The sequence below is a fragment of the Bos mutus genome, chromosome 3 (assembly GCF_027580195.1).
Source record: "Bos mutus isolate GX-2022 chromosome 3, NWIPB_WYAK_1.1, whole genome shotgun sequence".
Classification (NCBI taxonomy): domain Eukaryota; kingdom Metazoa; phylum Chordata; class Mammalia; order Artiodactyla; family Bovidae; genus Bos; species Bos mutus.
Window position 1 is genome coordinate 90200685 of NC_091619.1, and position 22738 is coordinate 90223422.

General features: G+C 42.9%; 1 protein-coding gene across 8 annotated transcripts in view; it reads left to right on the forward strand.

Annotated features, from left to right (window-relative positions):
- IFT25 (intraflagellar transport 25) overlaps positions 1 to 22738 on the forward strand; it is a 75470-nt gene that overhangs the window by 25157 nt on the left and 27575 nt on the right. For 3 of the 8 annotated variants that reach the window (XM_070368014.1, XM_070368011.1, XM_070368012.1), the window contains exons 5-7: positions 1091 to 1159; positions 6316 to 6359; positions 8776 to 13513. In XM_070368014.1, coding sequence (XP_070224115.1) covers positions 1091 to 1159; positions 6316 to 6359; positions 8776 to 8889 — 227 coding nt within the window. In that variant the 3' untranslated portion in view covers positions 8890 to 13513. Of the gene's footprint in view, positions 1 to 1090; positions 1160 to 6315; positions 6360 to 8775; positions 13520 to 22738 lie in introns of those variants that run through there. The other 5 variants (XM_070368009.1, XM_005903590.2, XR_011463714.1 and 2 more) reach the window with 4 other exon arrangements.

Genomic DNA, 22738 nt, shown 5'->3' on the forward strand with positions numbered 1-22738 from the left:
CTGAGACACCCAGAAACTGGCTATAGCAGTAAGCCATTACCTCCCTGGGCCAAAGGAAGAAAATAGTATTTGCTGGAGAAGGAAATGGCAACCCACTCCATTGTTCTTGCCTGGAGAATCCCAGGGATGGGGGAGCCTGGTGGGCTGCCGTCTGTGGGGTCACACAGAGTTGGACACTACTGAAGCGATTTAGCAGCAGCAGCAAGGAGAACTGGAGCATGTACAAAAGGGCCCTGCCCAATAGGAGCTGTAACCAGGGAGGAGCATAACCACTGCCAAAGACAGGACACTGAAGCAGGAAGGGAGTAGAGAAAACACAACCTGCTTTCAGTTCCCTGCTGCCCTTCAGTTTCCTCCCAGTCCCTACCGTTGGCCAGATCCAGTCAGTAGGCAGTGGGAAAGTAAGTCCAGGAGGTTAGGTCCCCAGGGGTCCTCCCTCAGGGTGCAGAGCAGAGAAGAATGGATTTGGAGCGAAGGGAACTGCTTTAGGGGTAAAGGAGAAAAGAAAACCAATGCAGAAGGAAGATGATGCATTCTCTCTTCTCTCATTAATTATGAAGGCTCTGGAGTTGGACCTAAACTTTGAATTCTAGTTCTGCTACTTACTAGCTCTGTAGCATTGAACATTTTGCTTGACTTCTGTAAGTTGTCTGATTTCTTTAAGCCTGTTTTCTCAGCATTAAAGCAGGTTAATAATACCTTTCTCCTAAGGTTGAAGTCAAGAGTGAATGAATATGTCTGACATAGTAGTTTCTGCATAAAGTTTTATGATCAAGACCACTAATAGTGTTATTTACCAGTGTACCAAAAAAAAAAAAGAAAGAAAGAAACAAAAACAAACCAGATGGTACCAAACTCAAAAAGGCTCTGTTGGCTTTGTGTTATATGCTTGCAAACACTTGTAACAGTTACCCAGACTGTACTTTACCATAGGGATTTATGGAAAAACGGTGAGTGATTTTCCTGATCCCAGTACTTTGTGCGTTCCCACTAATGCCTGCCGGTCTTAGAGGGAAAAAGAAATCAAGAGACAGCAACATAGAATTACAGAGATAATTAACACTTTATTTTTGTTTATTTACAATGTCAGTGCGGACCTTGAGGATTGAAAAGAGTACTTCTAAAGAGCCAGTTGATTTTGAGCAGTGGATTGAAAGAGGTATGTGCTTGGTTCACCAGCATTATTTTGATCATGAGAGGGTAGAGAATTGTGTTTTACTCTATATTTCCAGTTGTGCTTCATTTTGGTGAAAAAAGGTGGCCTGAATGATTCTTGTGACATATTTAGATAAACCTAGAAAAACTCAAATTTGAATACTAAGATGATTCTTCACTTCCTGGTTATGTAATTGTTAACATGTTACTTAATTTTTCTGAGTTTCAGAATCCTTATCTGAAAAATAGAGATGATATCACCATTTAAAGTTTTTGTGAACACAGTGTCTGGCATATGGTAGACAAGCAATAAATATTAGTTTTTAATCTTTCCTTCCTTCCTGATTAGTGGTATTATTTAAATATTATTGGCAGAATTGGTAGCCTCTCATAAAAGACAGCATGTTGCCTTCATGTGTCTATCTGTTCCTTCCCAAAATACCATGAAAATAATAATAAAGGAGTAAAATGAGTCATAAACCTACAGGGGCAAAAAATAAAAATAAACAGGGAACCAGGAATTCAAAACAGATGTGTGAGGTCAATATATGGAAGAAAGGAAGCAGTTGGAGGAGTAGTAACTTCTGTAGCAGAATTGAGTAGATTATAACCTCAGTACCTGGCAAGGAAGTTTATCTAATAGAATCTCAGGAACTTGAAGGCAAAGGTACCATGAAAAGTTTGAATGAGGCATGGACAAGAAAAGTGATTGGTGGAACATCTATTTGCAAAGTATAAAAGACTTTAGGTACCTTCCTCCCACAAACTACTCCCAAGAGTGACTAGGAACTTTGAATGTTGAGCCTCAGGACTCAGGGAGACCAGTCATAGTAAAGAGAATGAGTGAGACATGGAGTGGAAAACAGGGGATTGAAGTGGAAACCTATATAATAAATAGTGGGAACTCTAGCCTCCTTCCTATGGTCTGCCCAGCAACCAGAAATACAGCCCCAGCCAGGAGATTGGAGGATTCATCTTTGGAGAAACTGAATGGTCCCAAAAGATATGTGGATACAGAGTAAGGCTAGTTCATTCCTGGTCACCCTATGGAAATCTGGTAGTCAGTGAGTCTGGCTCATGTACTGTTTTCCAGTGATCTATTCATAAGTAACAAAACATAGCCCCAAATCACCAAACATATGGTAAAGACCTAAATATAATCAGGCCTTTACTTCTAACTCCATCTGTAGGAAAAGAGGGTAGAAAACAAATGAAATCACAAGGGGGCACTATGAGAAAATGTGGGACATTTTATGATACAACTGACGTGGTCTCTTCAGTAAGTCAATGGTGTGGGGGGAAAATGTGTGTGTGGGAGACAAAGAAGTTCAAGATTAAAAGAGGCTTAATTCTGGTTTGAATAAACCAACCATAAAAAGACATTTAGGGGGACAATGGGGACCTTTGATGGGGTAGGAAATAGCAACCCACTCCAGTATTCTTGCTTGGAAAATTCCATGGACAGAGGAGCCTAGCAGGCTACAGTCTGTGGGGTTGTGAAGTATCGAAAACAACTGAGTGACTGAGCAGGCATGCATGGGGACCTTTAAATATATACTAGGTATATGATATTAAACAACAGAATGGGAAAGACTAGGGATCTCTACAAGAAATCAGAGATACCAAAGGAACATTTCATGCAAAGATGGGCTCGATAAAGGATAGAAATGGTATGGACCTAACAGAAGCAGAAGATATTAAGAAGAGATGGCAAGAATACACAGAAGAACTGTACAAAACAGATCTTCATGACCCAGATAATCACGATGGTGTGATTACTGACCTAGAGCCAGACATCCTGGGATGTGAAGTCAAGTGGGCCTTAGAAAGCATCACTATGAACAAAGCTAGTGGAGGTGATGAAATTCCAGTTGAGCTATTCCAAATCCTGAAAGATGATGCTGTGAAAGTGCTGCACTCAGTATGCCAGCAAATTTGGAAAACTCAGCAGTGGCCACAGGACTGGGAAAGGTCAGTTTTCATTCCAATCCCAAAGAAAGGCGATGCCAAAGAATGCTCAAACTACCGCACAATTGCACTCATCTCACATGCTAATAAAGTAATGCTCAAAATTCTCCAAGCCAGGCTTCAGCAGTATGTGAACCGTGAACTTGCTGATGTTCAAGCTGGATTTAGAAAAGGCAGAGGAACCAGAGATCAAATTGCCAACATCCGCTGGATCATGGAAAAAGCAAGAGAGTTCCAGAAAAGCATCTATTTCTGCTTTCTTGACTATGCCGAAGCCTTTGACTGTGTGGATCACAATAAACTGTGGAAAATTCTGAAAGAGATGGGAATACCAGACCACCTGATCTGCCTCTTGAGAAATTTGTATGCAGGTCAGGAAGCAACAGTTAGAACTGGACATGGAACAACAGACTGGTTCCAAATAGGAAAAGGAGTTCGTCAAGGCTGTATATTGTCACCCTGTTTATTTAACTTATATGCAGAGTACATCATGAGAAACGCTGGACTGGAAGAAACACAAACTGGAATCAAGATTGCCGGGAGAAATATCAATAACCTCAGATGTGCAGGTGACATCACCCTTATGGCAGAAAGTGAAGAGGAACTAAAAAGCCTCTTGATGAGAGTGAAAGTGGAGAGTGAAAAAGTTGGCTTAAAGTCAACATTCAGAAAACGAAGATCATGGCATCCGGTCCCATCACTTCATGGGAAATAGATGGGGAAACAGTGGAAACAGTGTCAGACTTTATTTTTTGGGGCTCCAAAATCACTGCAGATGGTGACTGCAGCCATGAAATTAAAAGACACTTACTCCTTGGAAGGAAAGTTATGACCAACCTGGATAGCATATTCAAAAGCAGAGACATTACTTTGCCAACAAAGGTTCGTCTAGTCAAGGCTATGGTTTTTCCTGTGATCAAGTATGGATGTGAGAGTTGGACTGTGAAGAAGGCTGAGCGCCGAAGAATTGATGCTTTTGAACTGTGGTGTTGGAGAAGACTCTTGAGAGTCCCTTGGACTGCAAGGAGATCCAACCAGTCCATTCTGAAGGAGATCAGCCCTGGGATTTCTTTGGAAGGAATGATGTTAAGGCTGAAACTCCAGTACTTTGGCCACCTGAAGCGAAGAGTTGACTCGTTGGAAAAGACTCTGATGCTGGGAGGGATTGGGGGCAAGAGGAGAAGGGGACGACAGAGGATGAGATGGCTGGATGGCATCACTGACTCGATGGACGTGAGTCTGAGTGAACTCCGGGAGTTGGTGATGGACAGGGAGGCCTGGCATGCTGCGATTCATGGGGTCGCAAAGAGTCGGACATGACTGAGCGACTAATCTGATCTGATCTGATCTGATCTCTGATATGATTATTAAAGCATTTTTAAATTGTCATATGATAGTGGCATTGTAGTTACAAAAGAAAACATTCTTCTTTAGAGATGGATAATCACATATTTAAAGGTGAAATACCATGATGTCTCAAACTTTCTTTAAAATACCTTGGCAAAAAAAATTAGATAAACCAAGTATGGTGAAATGCTAATAATTGTAAATTCAAGATAGTGGGTATATAGAGTGATATCCTGTCCTTTTTATGTATATTTGAGATTTTTCAATTTTTCATAATTAAAACTAAGCAAATGAAAGAAGAAGTTACTAATTTCTAGTGGAGGAGGAGTTGTATAAGAAAGAAAATGTGTCATAATTTATTACTTATTTCAGCAGTAAATAACATATAGACAATGATGTAGCCATCAAGTATTGATTTCAAAATTGAGAGGATGGCAGGAAGGAAAATTTGTAGGAAGAGGAGGAAGAGAATACTGGTCCAAGAGATATAAATTTTCACCTACTATAATATAAAGTCAGTAAAAAATGGATAAATCAAGAAAAGGATCATGAAATATATTATAATTCCAGAAAAAATAACTTAAATATTTACCTCTGGGGAACAGGATTGGAGGAAACGGGGTCAAGCAGGGGACTGCTATTTTGTATTACCTCAGAGAAAGGTTAGGAAACAGAAAGAAAGTCATCCATAATCTTACTTCCCATAGACTTCCCTTTTTGTACTGTCTGCCTTTTAAAATTAGGTACACTGTTTTGATATTAGAGCTTCCCTGGTAGCTCAGGTGGTAAAGAATCCACCAGGAGTCCCTGGTTCAATTCCTGGGTTAGGAAGATCCGCTGGAGAAGGGATGGGCTACCCACTCCAGTATTCTTGGGCTTCCCTGGTGGCTCAGCTGGTAAAGAATTCACCAGCAATGCAGGAGACCTGGGTTCAATCTCTGGGTTGGGAAGAGCCCCTGGAGAAGGGAAAGGCTACCCTCTCCAGTATTCTGGCCTGGAGAATTCCATGGACTGTATAGTCCATGGTGTCGCAAAGAGTCGGACACAACTGAGCAACTTTCACTTTTCACATTTTGATATAAGTAAAATGACTTTCTAAATAATATCAATATTATTTTTTTAAGTTGTGAATTTCTTTTTCAGAACTTTTTATTTTTTATTGGGGTGTAGCTGGTTAACAATGTTGTGGTAGTTTCAAGTGAACAGGGAAGGGACTCAGCCATACATACACATGCATCCCTTTTCCCCCAAACTGCCTTCCTATCCAGGCTGCCACATAACAATAATGTGAATATCATTATATCAATGAAATATTTCATCTTTCCAAAAGAATGTTTGATATGATTAACTCATGACCAAATAAGTTAATCTGTCCTAAAATCACACTGGTACTAGTAAAGGTTTTCTGAAGCAGGGTACCAGAAAAGATCAATTCATGGGTGGTATAACTCAGCATCATAGTGAAACTTCATTGTGAGAAACTGAGCCCTAATCAGTACCCATGAGAATGGTGAGACAGCCTCTCAGGCCTGCAGTTACTGTTAGTAACTTGATCCTTTAAAAGGACTTTCATATTTTATTAATTCTTCACTTGATATTCCTTTACTATAATTTATATTTACTTTTATTTATACTCACTGAGATATTTTATAGCTCATATATAGTTTAGCTTTTATATCTTTTTATCAAATGTCTCTATTTTTATATTGGATTTTATATACCAAAACACTGGTATATCTGGTCTAACTAAAATTTTATCAGATATCACGTTTTGCTGAAAATAAATTTCAATATATCCTGATGCAGTTTGAGCCCTACCTCAATTCTGTTAAATTTATGTTTTAGATCTAGTACATACAGAGGGGCAGCTTCAAAATGAAGAAATTTTGGTAAGTAAATATACTTTGAAGATATATACATTATCTTTGGCCAGCACAATGTATTTAAATTTTAAACCTATCTCCATGATCATAAAATTACTAAATACCCTCGTAATATTGTAGGTTCTGTGTCTGACCAACCAATAGAGGCAGTTATTCTCAGAAATATTATGATCTAAATATAGCTTTCATAAGTTAGGCTCTTTTCTGTCATAGACAGGATGACAGCCAAGATAAAACAGAATTCACTTTTATTATTTTATTTTGTTTGTTCATTTATTTTGAAGTATTTATTTACTTTCATTTCATTCTGTAGTCCTTATGGAATAGGAATCAAAACAGGTCGAGATGCCAAAATTGGATGTTAATTTAAGCATGAAGGGACAGGGAGATTCAGATAAGGGAGCTGGAGCATAGGATCAGCAACAAATAAGCCAAAGAGAGACGAGGTGAAAAGGGAACCAGCATTTTCTGACAGCATTCCACTGGGCTTTGCTTGTCAAGTGAGATGAATGGCCGCTGCCAGGGAAGCTGCTGCCTCATCACGAGTTCCTCTGTCCCCAGCTTGTCAGGCCCTGGTTTTAGACAAACACAAACAGTGAAACAACCGAGAATGTGTTTAAGGTAGTAGTGCTTATTAAGATTTCTCTCTATAAGGGTTAAAGAGGTACCTTGTCCGTTAAGTTTCATTCTTCACAATTTACTGGCAGCTGCTATGAAATCAGTGTTTCAAAAGATTCTGTAGTGTTTGGATCCTATTAATTGTCTTCTCTACCACCCAGTTGTCGTGCCCAGTGACTGGGGAGGCCATGCGTGCATGTTAAGTCATTTCAGTCGCGTCCAGCTCTGTGCAACCCTATGGACTATAGACCCCGCCAGGCTCCGTGGTCCATGGGGATTCTCTAGGCAAGACTACTAGAGTGGGTTGCTATGCCCTCCTCCAGGGGATCTTCCCGACCCAGGGATCAAACCCGTGTCTCTTACGTCTGCTTGCATGGCACTCGGGTTCTTTACCACTAGCACCAGCTGGGAAGCCCAAGGAGGCCAGTAGGGAACAGAAAAATGATTAATTAGATTGAATTTTATCTTCCTGTTTTTCTCCATATTGTTTCATTGATTATGGTTAGTAAGCGTCTGCTAAGGATTTTGTTTCAGGACTCATTGTGTGTCAGGGAGGGTGGCAGCATCATAGAACTTTTGGAGAAGAGTAAGGGGGAATGGAGCCTTCCCTGGGGGCTCAGTGGTCAAGAATGCACCTGCAATGCAGGAAAGGCAGATTCGATCCCTGGGTCAGGAAGATCCCCTGGAGAAGAAAATGGCAACCCACTGCAGTATTCTTGCCTGGGAAATCCCATGGACAGAGGAGCCTGGCGGGCTACAGTCCATGGGGGTCAAAAGAAGAGCTGGACATGACTTAGCAGCTAAACAACAACAACGAGGGGAGAATGGAAGGCAGTATATCACCCATAGTTTAGCGCCCTGTCAAAACAGCCTTTGCTGTACTTACTTTCTTCTAATTGTCAGCCACATGTATTACATAGTTACAGTAGTGTACATGAAAAACTTTGTATTTTTTTATTTAATGTTACATCAAATGCTTCATAATTATGATTTAAAAATTAAATGTATTCAGATAGAGGTTAACTGATTTCTTTTTTCCTCCCTCTGTCATTATAACTCCTACTACAGGGGACATCTTATGCCTGTTCCTGCTATCATGGTGTTCATGTTTTTAGTTATTTTCTAAAATTAAATTTCAAGAAATGGAAATACTGGGTCCATGGGTATAGACATATTTATAGTAGTAGTAGTACCAGTAGTTTAGTCTCTAAGTTGTGTCCAACTCTTATGACCCCATGGACTGTAGCCTGCCAGGCACCTCTGTCCATGGGATTCTCCAGGCAAGAATGCTGGAGTGGATTGCCATTTCCTTCTCCAGGGGAATCTTCCTGACCTAGGAATTGAACCCAGGTCTCCTGCACTGCAGGCAGATCCTTTACCAACTGAGCTACGAGGGAAGCCTATAGACATATTTATAGCTTCTTACATATATTGCCAAATTGCTTTTCAGAGAAAATATATAAATATAAAAGTATAATAATGTTTTAGGGTAGTGTATTTTGAGGCATCATCCAACAAATGAAATCTTTTATCATGAAAAATACTTTAAAAATTAATGAGAATTGTACAGTGCAGTTTTTTGCTCCACCTGCATTCTTCCTCAAACCAAGGCTGATGTTTGGCTATTACATATCAGAACAGCCATATTGTTATATGTGGCTGGCTTCTCTTCTGAACATTATATCTTATAAATCATTATATACTTATAATATCATTCTTGTATCAAACCCTTTCATCTGCTAACTGCTTGTTTAGCAGTTAACTAGAATTGCTAAATCATCTGTATTTATTTTTTCCCTTACAGGCACGTGATGGCCACGTCACTTACTTGAGATTCATTATTGTGTCAGCCTTTGATCATTTTGCATCTGTGCATAGTGTTTCTGCAGAGGGAGTAGCAGTCTCAAATCTTTCTTAGTAATTATAATATACCCATGCACTATTTTTTAACAGTATATTTATTTAAACATGAAGTTGTCATTATTAAAGGAATTTGTATCAGTCTGTTTCAGTTTTATCTTTCCCTTCAGCATTTTCTAGGAATTTGGTTCATCAGACAGCAGTGATGACCAACATGTAGGTCATAAGAAAGCGTTTGCAAAAAAAAAAAGCTTTTGTTTCAGTGTACACCTTAACCAAGTACATGACTACATGGAAACAACTGGCATACACTGTGACTCCACAGCGTCTAACATGCTACCCTTTGGCTATCAGTGCATTAATTTTTAAATTTACTGATTGATGTAAAGGGCTAAATGAAAAATATGGACACTAAACAACATACAAATTCAAAAAAGAGAAAACATTTATGGGAACATTTCCTTGAGGTCATGGAATTTGAGTTGGGCCCTGTAGGACAAATCATTTTATTTTTTTTCTTTTAATTTTATTTTCTCTTGATTTGAAGACTTCAGAGAAGAGTTAGGAAACATAATCTTATTTCCCCAAGGCAACCATTATTGATATTATTTGATTTGTTTTTTTTACATTTTGAGGAGGTAAGAAACAAGATAGGACATTGTGTGGAGATACAAGACATCTCTGAATGTATCTTTTTATACAACTTGAAATAAAAATGTAAATAATATAGCCAAAAGTTAAAATGACAAAGCAATTCTAAAATGTTGGAAATAAATAGAAAGGCATTAACCTACATTTATTACAATTGATTGACTCAGAAAAAAAATGGCATTGGAATATAGTATTTTATCTGTGCAGCCCATATTAGTTTCCTATGGCTTCTGTAATACAGTACCACAAACTTGGTGGTTTAAAACAATAAAAAGTTATTCTCTCACTGTTCTGGAGACTAGAAGTCAGAAATAAAGGTATTGGCAGGGTTTGTTTCTATTGGAGTTTTTGAAGAAGATTATATTCTTTGCCTTTCTCTTAATTTCTGGTGTTGCTGGCAATCCTTGGTATTCCTTGACTTGTGGCACCATAGCTCCAGTTTCTGCCTCTATCATCATATGCCATTCTTTCTGTGTTTCTTTGTATCATCTTCCCTCAATGCTTATATTTTTCTGTGTCTTCTCTTCTTATAAGGACAACATCATGTTGAACTAAAGACCCTTGCTGCTGCTGCTAAGTTGCTTCAGTCGTGTCTGACTCTGTGCGACCCCATAGATGGCAGCCCACCAGGCTCTGCCATCCCTGGGATTCTCCAGGCAAGAACACTGGAGTGGGCTGCCATTTCCCTCCAATGCAGGAAAGTGAAAAGTGAAAGTGAAGTCACTCAGTCGTGTCTGACTCCCAGCGACCCCATGGACTTCAGCCTACCAGGCTCCTCCACCCATGGGATTTTCCAGGCAAGAGTACTGGAGTGGGGTGCCATTGCCTTCTCCAAAAGACCCTTACTCCAGTATTATCTTAACTAATTACATCTGCTGTGACTTTCCAATCAGATTGCTTTCACAGGTACAAGGGGGTTATAGACCTTTCAAAGCTCTTTTCTCTCTCCCACAATGACCAGCAGTGATGTTTTTCTACACAGTAACTACTTCATCATTCTGGGTCTGGGAGTGAGACTGATGATAACAGGTAGTAGAGCTCTCAGTCAATCCGAGATAGACATATAGAAGGATAGATAAATCTTCATTTAGTTTGGGAGTAGGGTGGGGGTTGCTGCATCACGCCACTTGCAGAATTTTAGTTCCCTGACCAGGGACCAAACCTGGGCACCCTTCAGTGGAAGGCCAGAGTCCTAACCTACTGGACTGTAGGGAGTTCACAAACCAATGATATTTTGGAGTTGCTTTTTACCCCAGCATAACCTGGCATATCCTGACTGATAATACAGACAAATGTAGAATATAGCTCATCCTAGAGGAGAAGTGCGGAGAAGGCGATGGCACCCCACTCCAGTACTCTTGCCTGGAGAATCCCAGGGATGGGGGAGCTTGGTGGGCTGCTGTCTATGGGGTTGCACAGAGTCGGACACGACTGAAGCGACTTAGCAGCAGCAGCAGCAGCAGCAGCAGCAGCAGAGGACAAGTGACCTGGTTTCTTTGACAAGTCAGTGATGCAAAAAATGTTAATTAAGGAAGGGGGTCCACTCTAGATTGAAAGAGATATAAGAGGACCCCAAAATACATGCCTTGTATAAATCTTATTTGGATGCTAATATGAGCAAACTAATTGAAAAAAAAAAAAAGACATTTTAAAGATAATTGGGAAAATCTGCTTATGGATTGGGTAGTTTGCTTTTGCATGGATTAAGTGTGATCCTGGCTTTAAGATTATGTAAGAGAAGGCCCATATTTTTCAGAGATACATTTAGTAGATTCAGATACAAGTATGTAGGTTTATTACATGGTATCTGGGCTTTGCTTTAAAATAATTGAGCATTTTTTTTTATAGGAGAAAAGTTTAGTTGAAGCAAATGAGCAGTAAGTTGGTGGATCTGGGTTATGGATACACAGGGCTTCGTTGTACTAGTCTCTCTAATGTATGCTTGGAATTCTTCATAATAAACGAAAATAAATAATGCCAAGATGATATCTTTGTGCAAAAATCTTTGCCTACCCCTCAGATGATCTTTTTTTAGAAGAGATTCCCAGAAGGGAACTAGTCAAAGTTAAGAATAGTTCTAAGGGGCTTCCCTGGTGGCTCAGTGGTAAAGTATCCACCTGCAATGCAGGAGACCTGGGTTTGATCCCTGGGTTGGGAAGATCCCCTGGAGAAGGGAGTGGTAACCCACTCCAGTATTCTTGCCTGGAGAATCCCATGGACAGAAGGGCCTGCGGGTTACAGTCCGTAATGTTGCAAAGAGTCGGACATGAACTGAACTAAGAATGCATGCGTGCACTGGTGGTTCAGTGGTGAACAATCCACCTTGCAATGCAAGGGATACCAGTTCAATGCCTGGTCCAGGAAGATCCCACATGCTGAAGAGCAACTAAGCCCACTCCCCACAACTACTGAAGCCCCTTTCGCCTAGAGCCTGTGCTCCATAACAAGAGAAGCCACTGCAACGAGAAGACCACCCACTGCAATGAAGAGTAGCCCCTGCCTGTCATAACTAGAGAAAGCTCATGCGTAGCAACAAAAATCCACTACAGCAAAAATAATAAATGGATAAATCTTTTTTTTAAAGAAAAGTTTTAAGGCTTTAGATATTTTCTGATAATTTGCTTACCAAGATTGGTTGCACAGATTTACTCTTGGAAAGGTTACTTTTAGATAAATGGAGGAAGGTAGAAAAAGTACTTCAATAGTGACGTTGGTGCCATCAGAGACATGAAGGTGTATATACAGAGAGATGAATGTATATATCTGACTGGGGCAAAGAAGCCTGAAATGGTACATTACAGCCAGATCACAGAGAGCCTTTAATGCTTTCAGATATTTTCCTGATAATCCTGGAGCCATTTAAGGTTTTTGAAAAGGGAGGTAACCTAGAGCAATTGTGTTCATGTTCAATAAAATGAAACACTGAGGATCTTCTTTTTCCCAAACTTCCTAAACTGGAATGTCAATAAGTCTTCATTTAAGGAACACTGCATTAAGGCTTACAGATCACTGGAAGGGATTTCTAGAAGTTATCTGAATGATCTCTTTGGCACAGGCCTACTAAATGATCTTTAAGTCTTTTTTCTCTGTTTCTCTCCTGTGAATGCAGGGAAAGTATAGTGCTTGTAATACCACTTCATGATATTTGAAAACCGCATCCTTTAACCTTTATTTTCCTAGGCTTCAAAAACTCATTTTCACTTGAGAAAACCACTCTCTTAAGTCTCAAGCAATAGATAGACCAATATGTGGCTTTATCTTTTCTGTTTTTCACTGCTGAACCCCACTGTAGGAAAGGGGCAATTGGCCAAGATGGCCAATTCAGGCTCTCTCACCCCATGTCCTCTTGCTCTCTCCCCACCTTTTGTAAATAATGACTTTACATGGTTACGTAACAGCTGCACACGTGCATATAAGCACCACCTGAAAAGCTGTTGAGTTGCGTTGCAGTGCATTAGCCACAAGAGAATAAAGCATGTCTGCCTTGCTGCAAATGAAGCATGTCTGCAGTTCCTACAGCTCCTCGCATCTTCTTCCAGGTTCTTCTTATCTGCGTCCTAGCTCGCGCCTTGCCTAGCCTGGGTTCAGTGATCATTGAGACAATTGGCAGAGTCGGCAGGGTTCCCAGCATGTAGGGGAGCCCGAGGCTCCAATGGAAGGAGGAAGCCAGTGGCCACCACATAGCACTTGGTACCCGGGGGCCGGGGTCCTCTTGGCATGGGCCCTGGTGGAAGACTGGGAGGTGGTGGACAGGCCACTGGATAGCACTAAAAAAGCATTACAAGCAGTGAATTCCCATTTGCTGGACAAGGCAGCATGGACTGCTGCTGGCACCATAGTGTGGGTATTCCTGACTGCCCTGAAGGTGAATATGAATCGTGCCCTACATGATGCCATGCAGGTCCATAATGTGCAGAGACGCTTGGAAGAGCTAGAGCAATGTATATTGACATAAAGCAAGAAGGGCGTGGCCTTGAAGAACCCAGTGTTTCTGACAGTGAAGTGATAAGGGATAGTAATGATGAAGTTATGAGACTGAGAAACGTTATGAGACTGTGGGTTCCCGCTTTTTAGCAAGGCCTATTGTGCAGCAGGTAGGCTGTGAAGAAGGCTGAGCACCGAAGAATTGATGCTTTTGAACTGTGATGTGGGAGAAGACTCTTGAGAGTCCCTTGACTGCAAGGAGATCCAACCAGTCCATTCTGAAGGAGATCACCCTGGGATTTCTTTGGAAGGAATGATGATAAAGCTGAAACTCCAGTACTTTGGCCACCTCATGTGAAGAGTTGATTCATTGGAAAAGACTCTGATGCTGGGAGGGATTGGGGGCAAGAGAAGAAGGGGACGACAGAGGATGAGATGGCTGGATGGCATCACTGACTCGATGGACGTGAGTCTGAGTGAACTCTGGGAGATGGTGATGGACAGGGAGGCCTGGCGTGCTGCGATTCATGGGGTTGCAAAGAGTCGGACATGACTGAGCGACTGATCTGATCTGATGGTGCAGCAGCAGGATGGGGCCAACAAGGCACAGAAGCCCCAGGAGGCCTCAGACATCAAGGAGGCCAAAGAGAAGAGGAGCGGCACTGACTCTGCAGCCAGGACAAAGTCCAGGAAGACCAGCTAGGAGCAAGGACCAACCCCGGTGGAGAAAATGAAGAAAGGAAAGAGGGAAAGTGAAACCACAGTGGAGAGTTTAGAGCTGGATCAGGGCCTGCTGAACCCACCCCTGCAGAGCCCCGAGTAGTCCACAAAGTCTGCAGACAGCCAGAAATGACACTCAGACAGCAAGTGAAGTGCAGGAAATACAAGGACCTGGGCTTCACGTGGTGGATGATGATGGGGAAACTATCCCAGTGCTTGGAGTCAGCCGGACATCTGCCCTCTCAGCTCCTACACTGGCCTGGCAGGTGGAGGAGCCTCCAGATGACAAGTGTTTTACAGGTGGTGTGCGAGATGCCATTTTGAGCACTGTCTCATCCATCTCTTTTGGTTCCTTAACTGCTACCTCAATGGTGGCAAGCTTGGGAGAAGTAGAGGGACGGTGGCAGGCAAAGGGGATTAGAAGTGTGAAGACCCTGATTGGGGGGCTGGCTGGTAAAGGCCCCATCCGGGTTATGTGGATGAAAAAATGTGGGCTGATTTGTTGGCAGCGGGAGTTGACAGAAATAAAATTGATAAACAGCCCAATGCTCTGCTCCTAGAGCTATGGGAGGCAACTGAAACTGGAACAGCAGTTTGCCAAGTTTGGGAAGCGCCCACAGCAAGAGATACAAGCAGTTCAGTTAGAAGATTACATGGCACCCAAGGATGTTCCTTCAGAACTGTAAAGGCTGTGACCTAACTTTTGGAAACTGGATGGCTCCCTGTATGGTGGTATACAGTGAAGTCTGTGTCATTTGATGTGCTACTAACCTCTGATTCTCTTGCAAATTTAGAACAGTATGCAGCAGAGCTTATAAAGCATTTGGAATCATGTGGGCGGGCTGTGAACGCTGCAAAAATCTCTTTGAAGGGGTAGGCCCAACGCCTGTGGGAGGTTTTGCGGGTCTTTAATGAGAAACCCCTCAGGGATGGAGTTGCCCCTGTGGAGGCTGTCCTGCTTCTCGTCACTGCACCTAAACAGCTGCAAGTAACAACAGACATTTTGATAAAGCCTGGATACAGAACCAAAGGTAATATCCTGCTGCCAGCTCCAATTGGGATTTCACAAGGACGGATGGTGGACTTGACTCGGCCATGGAAGATAAAGGCACTTCACATGCATTGGATGGCTTTTCTAGCCCCATGGGGGCAAGGATTGCAACATGAGTTCCAGGTTGTACCTTGGGTGACGAGTGCCTGGCCCCTTTGTGTTCAAGTCACCTGTCCAGTACCTGGCGTTGGTTTTTTCTATGTACTGGGGAATGTAACTGTTGTTGTAGCATCTACTGCTGTTGCAGAATGGGGGTATGTAACTGTTTGTTGTAGCCTTTACTGCTGTTACAGGATGTAGTTCCACCGGTCAGTGTTACTCACCATGGGAATATCTCCAAAGGTGATCTGCGTTTAGATTGTAAGGCGAGAGGCCCTGAAGGAGTGGAATGTAGGGAAGGGGCAATTGGCCAAGATGGTGCTGGTCAGGCTGTCTCAGCCCATGTCCTCTCGCCCCACGTTTTGGAAATAATGACTTTACATAGTTATGTAACGGCTGAGGCCATTTATAACACTGTGCATGTGCATCATGACCTATATAAGCACCACCTGAAAAGCTGTTGAGTTGCGTTGTGGTGTGTTAGCACAAGGGGATAAAGCATGTCTGCTTTGCTGCTGTGAATAAAGAATGTTTGCAGTTTAAGAAAGTGTCTTAATGGTAGTAAGGAAGGAATATCAACAACCTCCTATATGCAGATGATACCAGCCAACTCATTGGAAAAGACTCTGAGGCTGGGAAAGTTAGAAGGCAGGAGGAGAAGGGAATGACAGAGGACAAGATGGTTGGATGGAATCACCGACTCAATGGACATGAATTCGAGCAATCTCTGGGAGATGGTGAAGGACACGGAGGCCTGACTGCAGTCCATGGGGTTGCAAAGAGCTGGACACGACTGAACTGAACAGCAACAACAGCCACTGTAATGGCAGGAAGCAAAGAGGAACTAAAGAGCCTCTTGATGAAGGTGAAAGAGGAGAGTGAAAAAGCTGGCTTAAAACTCAACTTTCAAAAAACTAAGATCATGGCATCAGGTCCCATCACTTCATGGTCAATAGATGGTGAAAAAGTGGGGAAAGTGGCAGATTTTACTTTCTTGGGCTCCAAAGTCACTGCAGACAGTGACTGCAGCCGTGAAATTAAAAGAGGCTTGCTCCTTGGAAGGAAAGCTATGACGAAGCTAGACAGCATACTAAAGAGCAGAGACATCACTTTGCTCACAAAGGTCCAAATAGTCAAAGCTGTGATTTTTCAGGTAGTCAAAAATGGATGTGAGAGCTGGACCATAAAGAAGGCTGAGCACCGAAGAACTGATGCTTTGGAATCGTGGTGCTGGAGAAGACTTGAGAGTCCATTGGATAGCAAGGAGATCAAACTAGTCAATCCTAAAGGAAATCAATCCTGAACATTCATGAAGGACTGATGCTGAAGCCCCAAACTTTGGCCACCTGACGTGAAGACCCTCATGCTAGGAAGATTGAGGGCAGGAGGAGAAGGGGGCGATAAACGGTAAGATCACAGACTGCCTATGTATGACATGAGTTTGAGCAAACTCAGGGAGATAGTGAAGGACAAGGAAGCCTGGCGTACTGCAGTCCATGGGGTCACAAAGAGTCTGACAAGACTTGGTGATCGAACAAGAAGTTCCTTATAGGTTCTATCTCCAAATACAGTCACATTGGGACTTATGGCTTCAACATCTGAAGGGGGTTGCACAATTAAGTTCACGTGGTGAGAAGGCAGCCAAAGCAGTGTGACTGAGGGGGATTTCTAGGAGTCCCGTTGCAAAGGAAACAACAAACTTAATGAGAGCATTCAAGACAACTAATGTAAATCAAAGTTTCAGGCTGCCCTAGCCTACTACTCCTCCTTCTGTATTTATGTTTCAACCAACAACTAGCCCTATTAAAGAAGAGTAATCTGAAAAGTCCCAGAAGCGGATTGCTTTAGGTCTGGGTCTCTAGAAATAGAGCTTTAGAGAGGAATTCGATTTCCTGAGAGAGCACGCTCAGGAAGTGGGATAGATCATGGGAGAAAGTTAACCAAAGACGGTTTTGGTTGAAGTCTGGCCTCAGCCTGAGCCCACAAGGAGCTCTAGAGCGTGAATGACACCAGAGAGGTATGCTTCCCAACCTTGAGGCAAGGGACCAGGCCTTTGTGCTCTCAAATCCTTCAGTCAATGGCCATGGGCCACCCGCAGGGGAACATAACCTCTCAGGCATTGCTGAGTAAAGAAGCTTCTGTCACTTAGGGCAGTTCTCAGGAGAAGCAACACCTGAGCCATTAGCTGCCAATATCACAGTAGCTGGCATATAGATATATATATTTGGAAAAGAAATCTCGGCAGAACACCAATAACATTTATTACAGCAGGACTTCTCAAAGTGTGGTCCCTGGAACAGCAACCTCCTCCTTTTCTGAAACTTGTTAGAAATGCAAATTCCCTAGCCCAACTCCAGATCTATGGAATCAGAAACTCTGATGGTGTGACCCTTGAATCCGTATTTTGACAAGCCTTCCAGGTGTTTTTGATGCATATCTAAGTTTGGGGTCGCTAAGAGTCAGACACGACTGAGCGACTTCACTTTCACTTTTCACTTTCATGCATGGGAGAAGGAAATGGCGACCCACTCCAGTGTTCTTGCCTGGAGGATCCCAGGGATGGAGAAGCCTGGTGGGCTGCCGTCTATGGGGTCGCACAGAGTCGGACATGACTGAAGCGACTTAGCAGTAGCAGCAGCAGCAGTGCTCTAGGGACCTATGACTAGAAACTGTGAAACAAAAAGAGGGGAGGGGGCCAGAAAAATAAGGCAGTTACAGAGCATTCGTTGCAAGAGAACTTACACAAAGAATACATCAAGGATGGAGACCCACAGTTACCTCTCAAATAAGAAAAAGAACTCAAAAAAGAGATACAAAGATTTCAAGAAAAAAAGAAGTCACAGAAGATGGAAAGTGATCTGGCAGAGCTAAGAAAAGACATGGAAGAGAACAAGAAAATTGATTCAGAAGTGAAAGCCCTGTAAGAAGCAAAGAGATGATGATGGTAATTGTAGCCGTCAGTGTTCAATTAGGAAAACTGAAATCAGTCTAGATACAGAGTGAAAGCAGGGAGGGAAATAATGCATGGAATCTGTTACAAAGGTATTGAAATGGCTGGGAAAACAAAGAGAAGATAAAAGTGTCACCCAGAGTGGGAGCCCGTGGGCCACACTCACTGTTGACCAGTGGGAGCAGCATCACTGCATCTAAGTAGAAGCCACTCTGCCATGGCTGGGGATCCCAAAGCAACTGCTGTGCACAGCGTCCTGCAATTCCTACAGCAAGAAGTGGAGAAAATGACTTCTCCCTTCTGTTCACCGTTAATCTCCATCAGGGCTTCCCATCTGCAGAACCTGACTAGAATGCAATGTTCAGGCCTCCAGCTCCTGAAATCCAGAGGACAGTGGAGAGAGTCAGAGCCAAGCCATATCTGGAGCAATAATAAACCCAACTTAAGGAGAATTGGGATCAGAGGAAAGAGCTTGAGAAAAATCACAGCATGGAATTGGAAAGAACAAAGATTTTTAAAGTTATGGAAAAGATAATAGTTATGGAAGAAACAAAGGACCCAACATACCCATCATTGTAGTCCCTAAGATAATGGACAAAATGTAACAGGAAAGATGTTCAAAGCAATAAAAGATGTCCCTGAAATTTAAAAAATAAGAAATTTAAGATCAAAAGAAGTTTTTGTATTTACCTTAGTCTGTTCAAGCTACTGTAACAAAAATACCATAGACTGGGGTGGCCTAGAGACAACAGAGACAGGCTTGCCTGCTGGCTTGGTGGTAAAGAATCCGCCTGCCGGTGCAGGAGATGTGGATTCTATCCCTGGGTCGGGAAGATCCCCTGGAGGAGGAAATGGCAACCCACTCCAGTATTCTTGCCTGGAGAATTGCATGGAGAGAGCAGCCTTGCGGGCTGCAGTTCATGCTGTTGCAAAGAGTCCGACACAACTGAGCAACTGAGCACACACATAGTTGACAGAAAGTTATTTCCTACAGTTCTAGAGGCTGAAAGTCTGAAATTAGGATATCAGCAAGGTTGCATAAGGGCCCTTTTCTTATATCCTCAGATGGTGGAAGAGGGCAAACCAGCTCACAGGAGCCTCTTTTATAAGGGCACTAATCCCATTCATGAAGACTCCCCTCTCACGACCTAATCACCTCCCAAAGGCCCCACCTCCTGCCACTATCACACTGGGCCGTAAGGTTCGGATATGGATTCTGAGGGGACACAAACATTCAGACCACAGCAGTATTCCAAGGAAAGTTTGACATAGAACAATCAACACTGGACTAGGTCTTGGTGAAGTTACTGAACTTCAAACAGGAAGAAAGAATCTGACAGGTTTCCAGGTAGAATGAAGACAATTAAGTGCCAAGGGAAATAAATTAGGCTGATCTCAGACTTTTCCTCTCATGCCTGCTAGACAACTGTAAAACAATGTCCACAAATCTCTGAGGTAAAAGAACTAAAACCTAAGATTCTGAAGCCCAGCCGGTATCCTCCAGGTTTAAAGGACAGCAGTGGGTCATTAGCAGAGAAGGCAATGGCACCCCACTCCAGTACTCTCGTCTGGAAAATCCCGTGGATGGAGGAGCCTGGTAGGCTGCAGTCCATGGGGTTGCTAAGAGTCAGACACGACTGAGCGACTTCACTTTCACTTTTCACTTTCATGCATTGGAGAAGGAAATGGCCACTCACTCCAGTGTTCTTGCCTGAAGAATCCCAGGTCCGGGGAGCCTGGTGGGCTGCCGTCTTTGGGGTCGCACAGAGTCGGACACGACTGAAACGACAGCAGCAGCAGCAGCAGCAGTGGGTCATTAGAGGCATGTAGGACTTCAGGGAATACAGGATCCACATGCCCTTCTTCAGAAAACTGCATACTTGAGACTTTGAGTGATGCAACCTATATGGCCGATTGGGTATCCTGGACTCCTTCCTCAATCAAACATGCTGGATAAAATATTTCAATACACCATTGGAAACTAATGGCTGAGTTTACCAGAAATAAAGTTGTCTGTGGCCAGGAGCAATTGAGAGTCTGACTCTGGGCAGGTGAATAAACATTAAAGTCACTGGGCCTCTCCAAGGGCATCTGCCAGTTTCTGAGTTGGAGCCTGGGTTTCCTGGGCCTCCTGCCAGGCCCATAAGGCCAGTCTTGCAGCAGCTAGAACACAAGCTAGAATGGGCGGTAGGCTCAGAGTCATACATAAAGCCAGGTACCACAGAGGGCATCACCCTTAGAGCAGGGGTCCCCAGCCTCTGGGATCTAATGTCTGATGATCTGAGGTGAAGCTGATGTAATAATAATAGAAACAAAGTCCACAATAAATGTAATGTTCTTGAATCATCCTGAAACCATCCCCCCAACTCCCAGTCCGTGGAAAAATTGTCTTCCATGAAACTGGTCTCTAGTGCCAAAAAGGCTGGGGACCGCTAGGGGGCTTAGAGAACAGTGGACTAAAGGTGAATCTTCCCCTTGAAAGCAGACAAATAGGTGGTTTTGAAAAATCTTCTTCAAATCTGTTGATATTCTGAATGCAACCTGTACTTGGAGTGAAACAGGATATACTAACAAGCTTCTTTTACTTTACTCGTACTTTCCAACGCTAGTCAAGCAGAGACAGTTCATTCTTGGTATCCAGACCCAGAGAGGTCACCTTCTAAGAGAAAAGACCTTTCTTCATCATAAATTAAAACTGAGCTCAAACCTTTTGCAGTCTCCTGGGCAGGTTTTTTCCCCACCTTTGCCCACATTGTTTTGTCCGCTTTAATGCTATTCTCCCTTCTCATGTTCTTTGGGCTCACATCCCAGATTATAGACTTCCTGGGCATCTTTGAAGACCAAGCTCAAAGGTCACCACTTCCACAAAGCTTTCCTAGAGGCACCCAGTCAGACAGACTGCTTTCTCCTCTGTGCTCTCTGAGCTTTAGCCTTTCCCTCAGCTCTAACCTGGGCTTTCCCGGTAGCTGGTAAAGAATCTGCCTGCAATGCAGGAGATCCCAGTTCAATTCCTGAATTGGGAAGATCTGCTAGAGAAGGAATAGGCAACCCACTCCAGTATTCTTGGGTCCCTGGCAGCTCAGATGGTAAAGAATCTGCCTGCAATTCGGGAGGCCTGGGTTTGATCCCTGGGTTGGGAAATGCCCTGGAGGAGAGCATGGAAACCTGCTCCAGTATTCTTGCCTGGAGAATCCCCATGGACAGAGGGGTTGCAAAGAGTCGGACACGACTAAGCGACTAAGCACAACTCAGTACAACTCTAACCCATCATATTTGACCTTGAATTATGGTTATTGCAGTGTATGTCCACCCCGTCCCCCCTGCCCTCTTTGTCATCTTTGCATTGTCTCTCAGCACTCAGAGAAGAAATCAGGGCTCAATTAATGTCTGAAGCATTATATCAAGGAAAATTTAATTGGATTGTTTGGGATCTATTTTAGCTTTCTGTAAACTCCTCTGTTCCAGCTACTATTATTTGTTTAAAACTGAGAGATTTCTAGGCGTTTATAGGTGTGAGTTGAAGGACCGCCTGAAAAGTGATTCAGAGGAGCACAGCTTTATACTCTGCCTCTTTTTGTGGAATTTAGTGCTTAGGAAGGGCTTCCCTGATGGTTCAGCATTAACGAATCTGCCTGCAATGCAGGAGCCTTGGGTTTGATCCCTGGGTCAGGAAGATTCCCTGGAGGAGGAATGGCAACCCACTCCAGTATTCTTGCCTGGAAAAAAACCCCATGGACAGAGGAGGCTGGCAGGCTACAGTCCTTGGAGTCACACAGAATCAAATACCACTGAGAGACTAAGCAACACTGCTTACAAAAAAGGACAGTGCTCAGCTGTGCTTTATACCCACTGTTTCACAGCTACCTGTCCTCTGTATCCTCTTACAAACTCACACCAGTATCGGTCAGTTGCTTTGGCAGGAGGAAGAGTTTCATTCAGTGTCTCTACTATCCTGTATTTTTTTCCATCTCCCAGCACCTAAAAAGGGAGCCCAGGGAGGCAGTTGTAGAGCAGTAATAATGGTAACAATAGTAGCGAGTAGCCTGGCATTTTCTCCAAGCCAGGCACAGTTCTGAGTGCTTTACTCATGAGTCCTCTGTAGGGTAGTCACTGTTGATACCCTGTTTTGTAGTTCAAGATACCAAAGCAGCTTTAAACAAAATCACACAGCCAGCAGGGAGCAGAGCTGGGATTCTGGTTTGAAGTTAGAGATAAGGTTTGAATCTCAGCTTGTTGCTTACTGAGTCTGAGGCCTTCCATAAATTACTTAATTCTGAGCCTTGGTTTCCTCATCTGTAAAATGGGTCTAATAATCTCCTCTTTGACCTGTATAGAGATTAAATAAGACTGCAAATCTGAAAGTGCCTGTGCCTGATAAATGATTAACAACTATTTTTAAAAGTTCCTTGGCAGGTAAGACAGAGACAAGAAAAATGTGTTTTCATGTTAGAAAAATGCCTCCCAAGTCTTTTCTATCATGTCATGTTGTGAAGATAATTTGATTTCAATGTG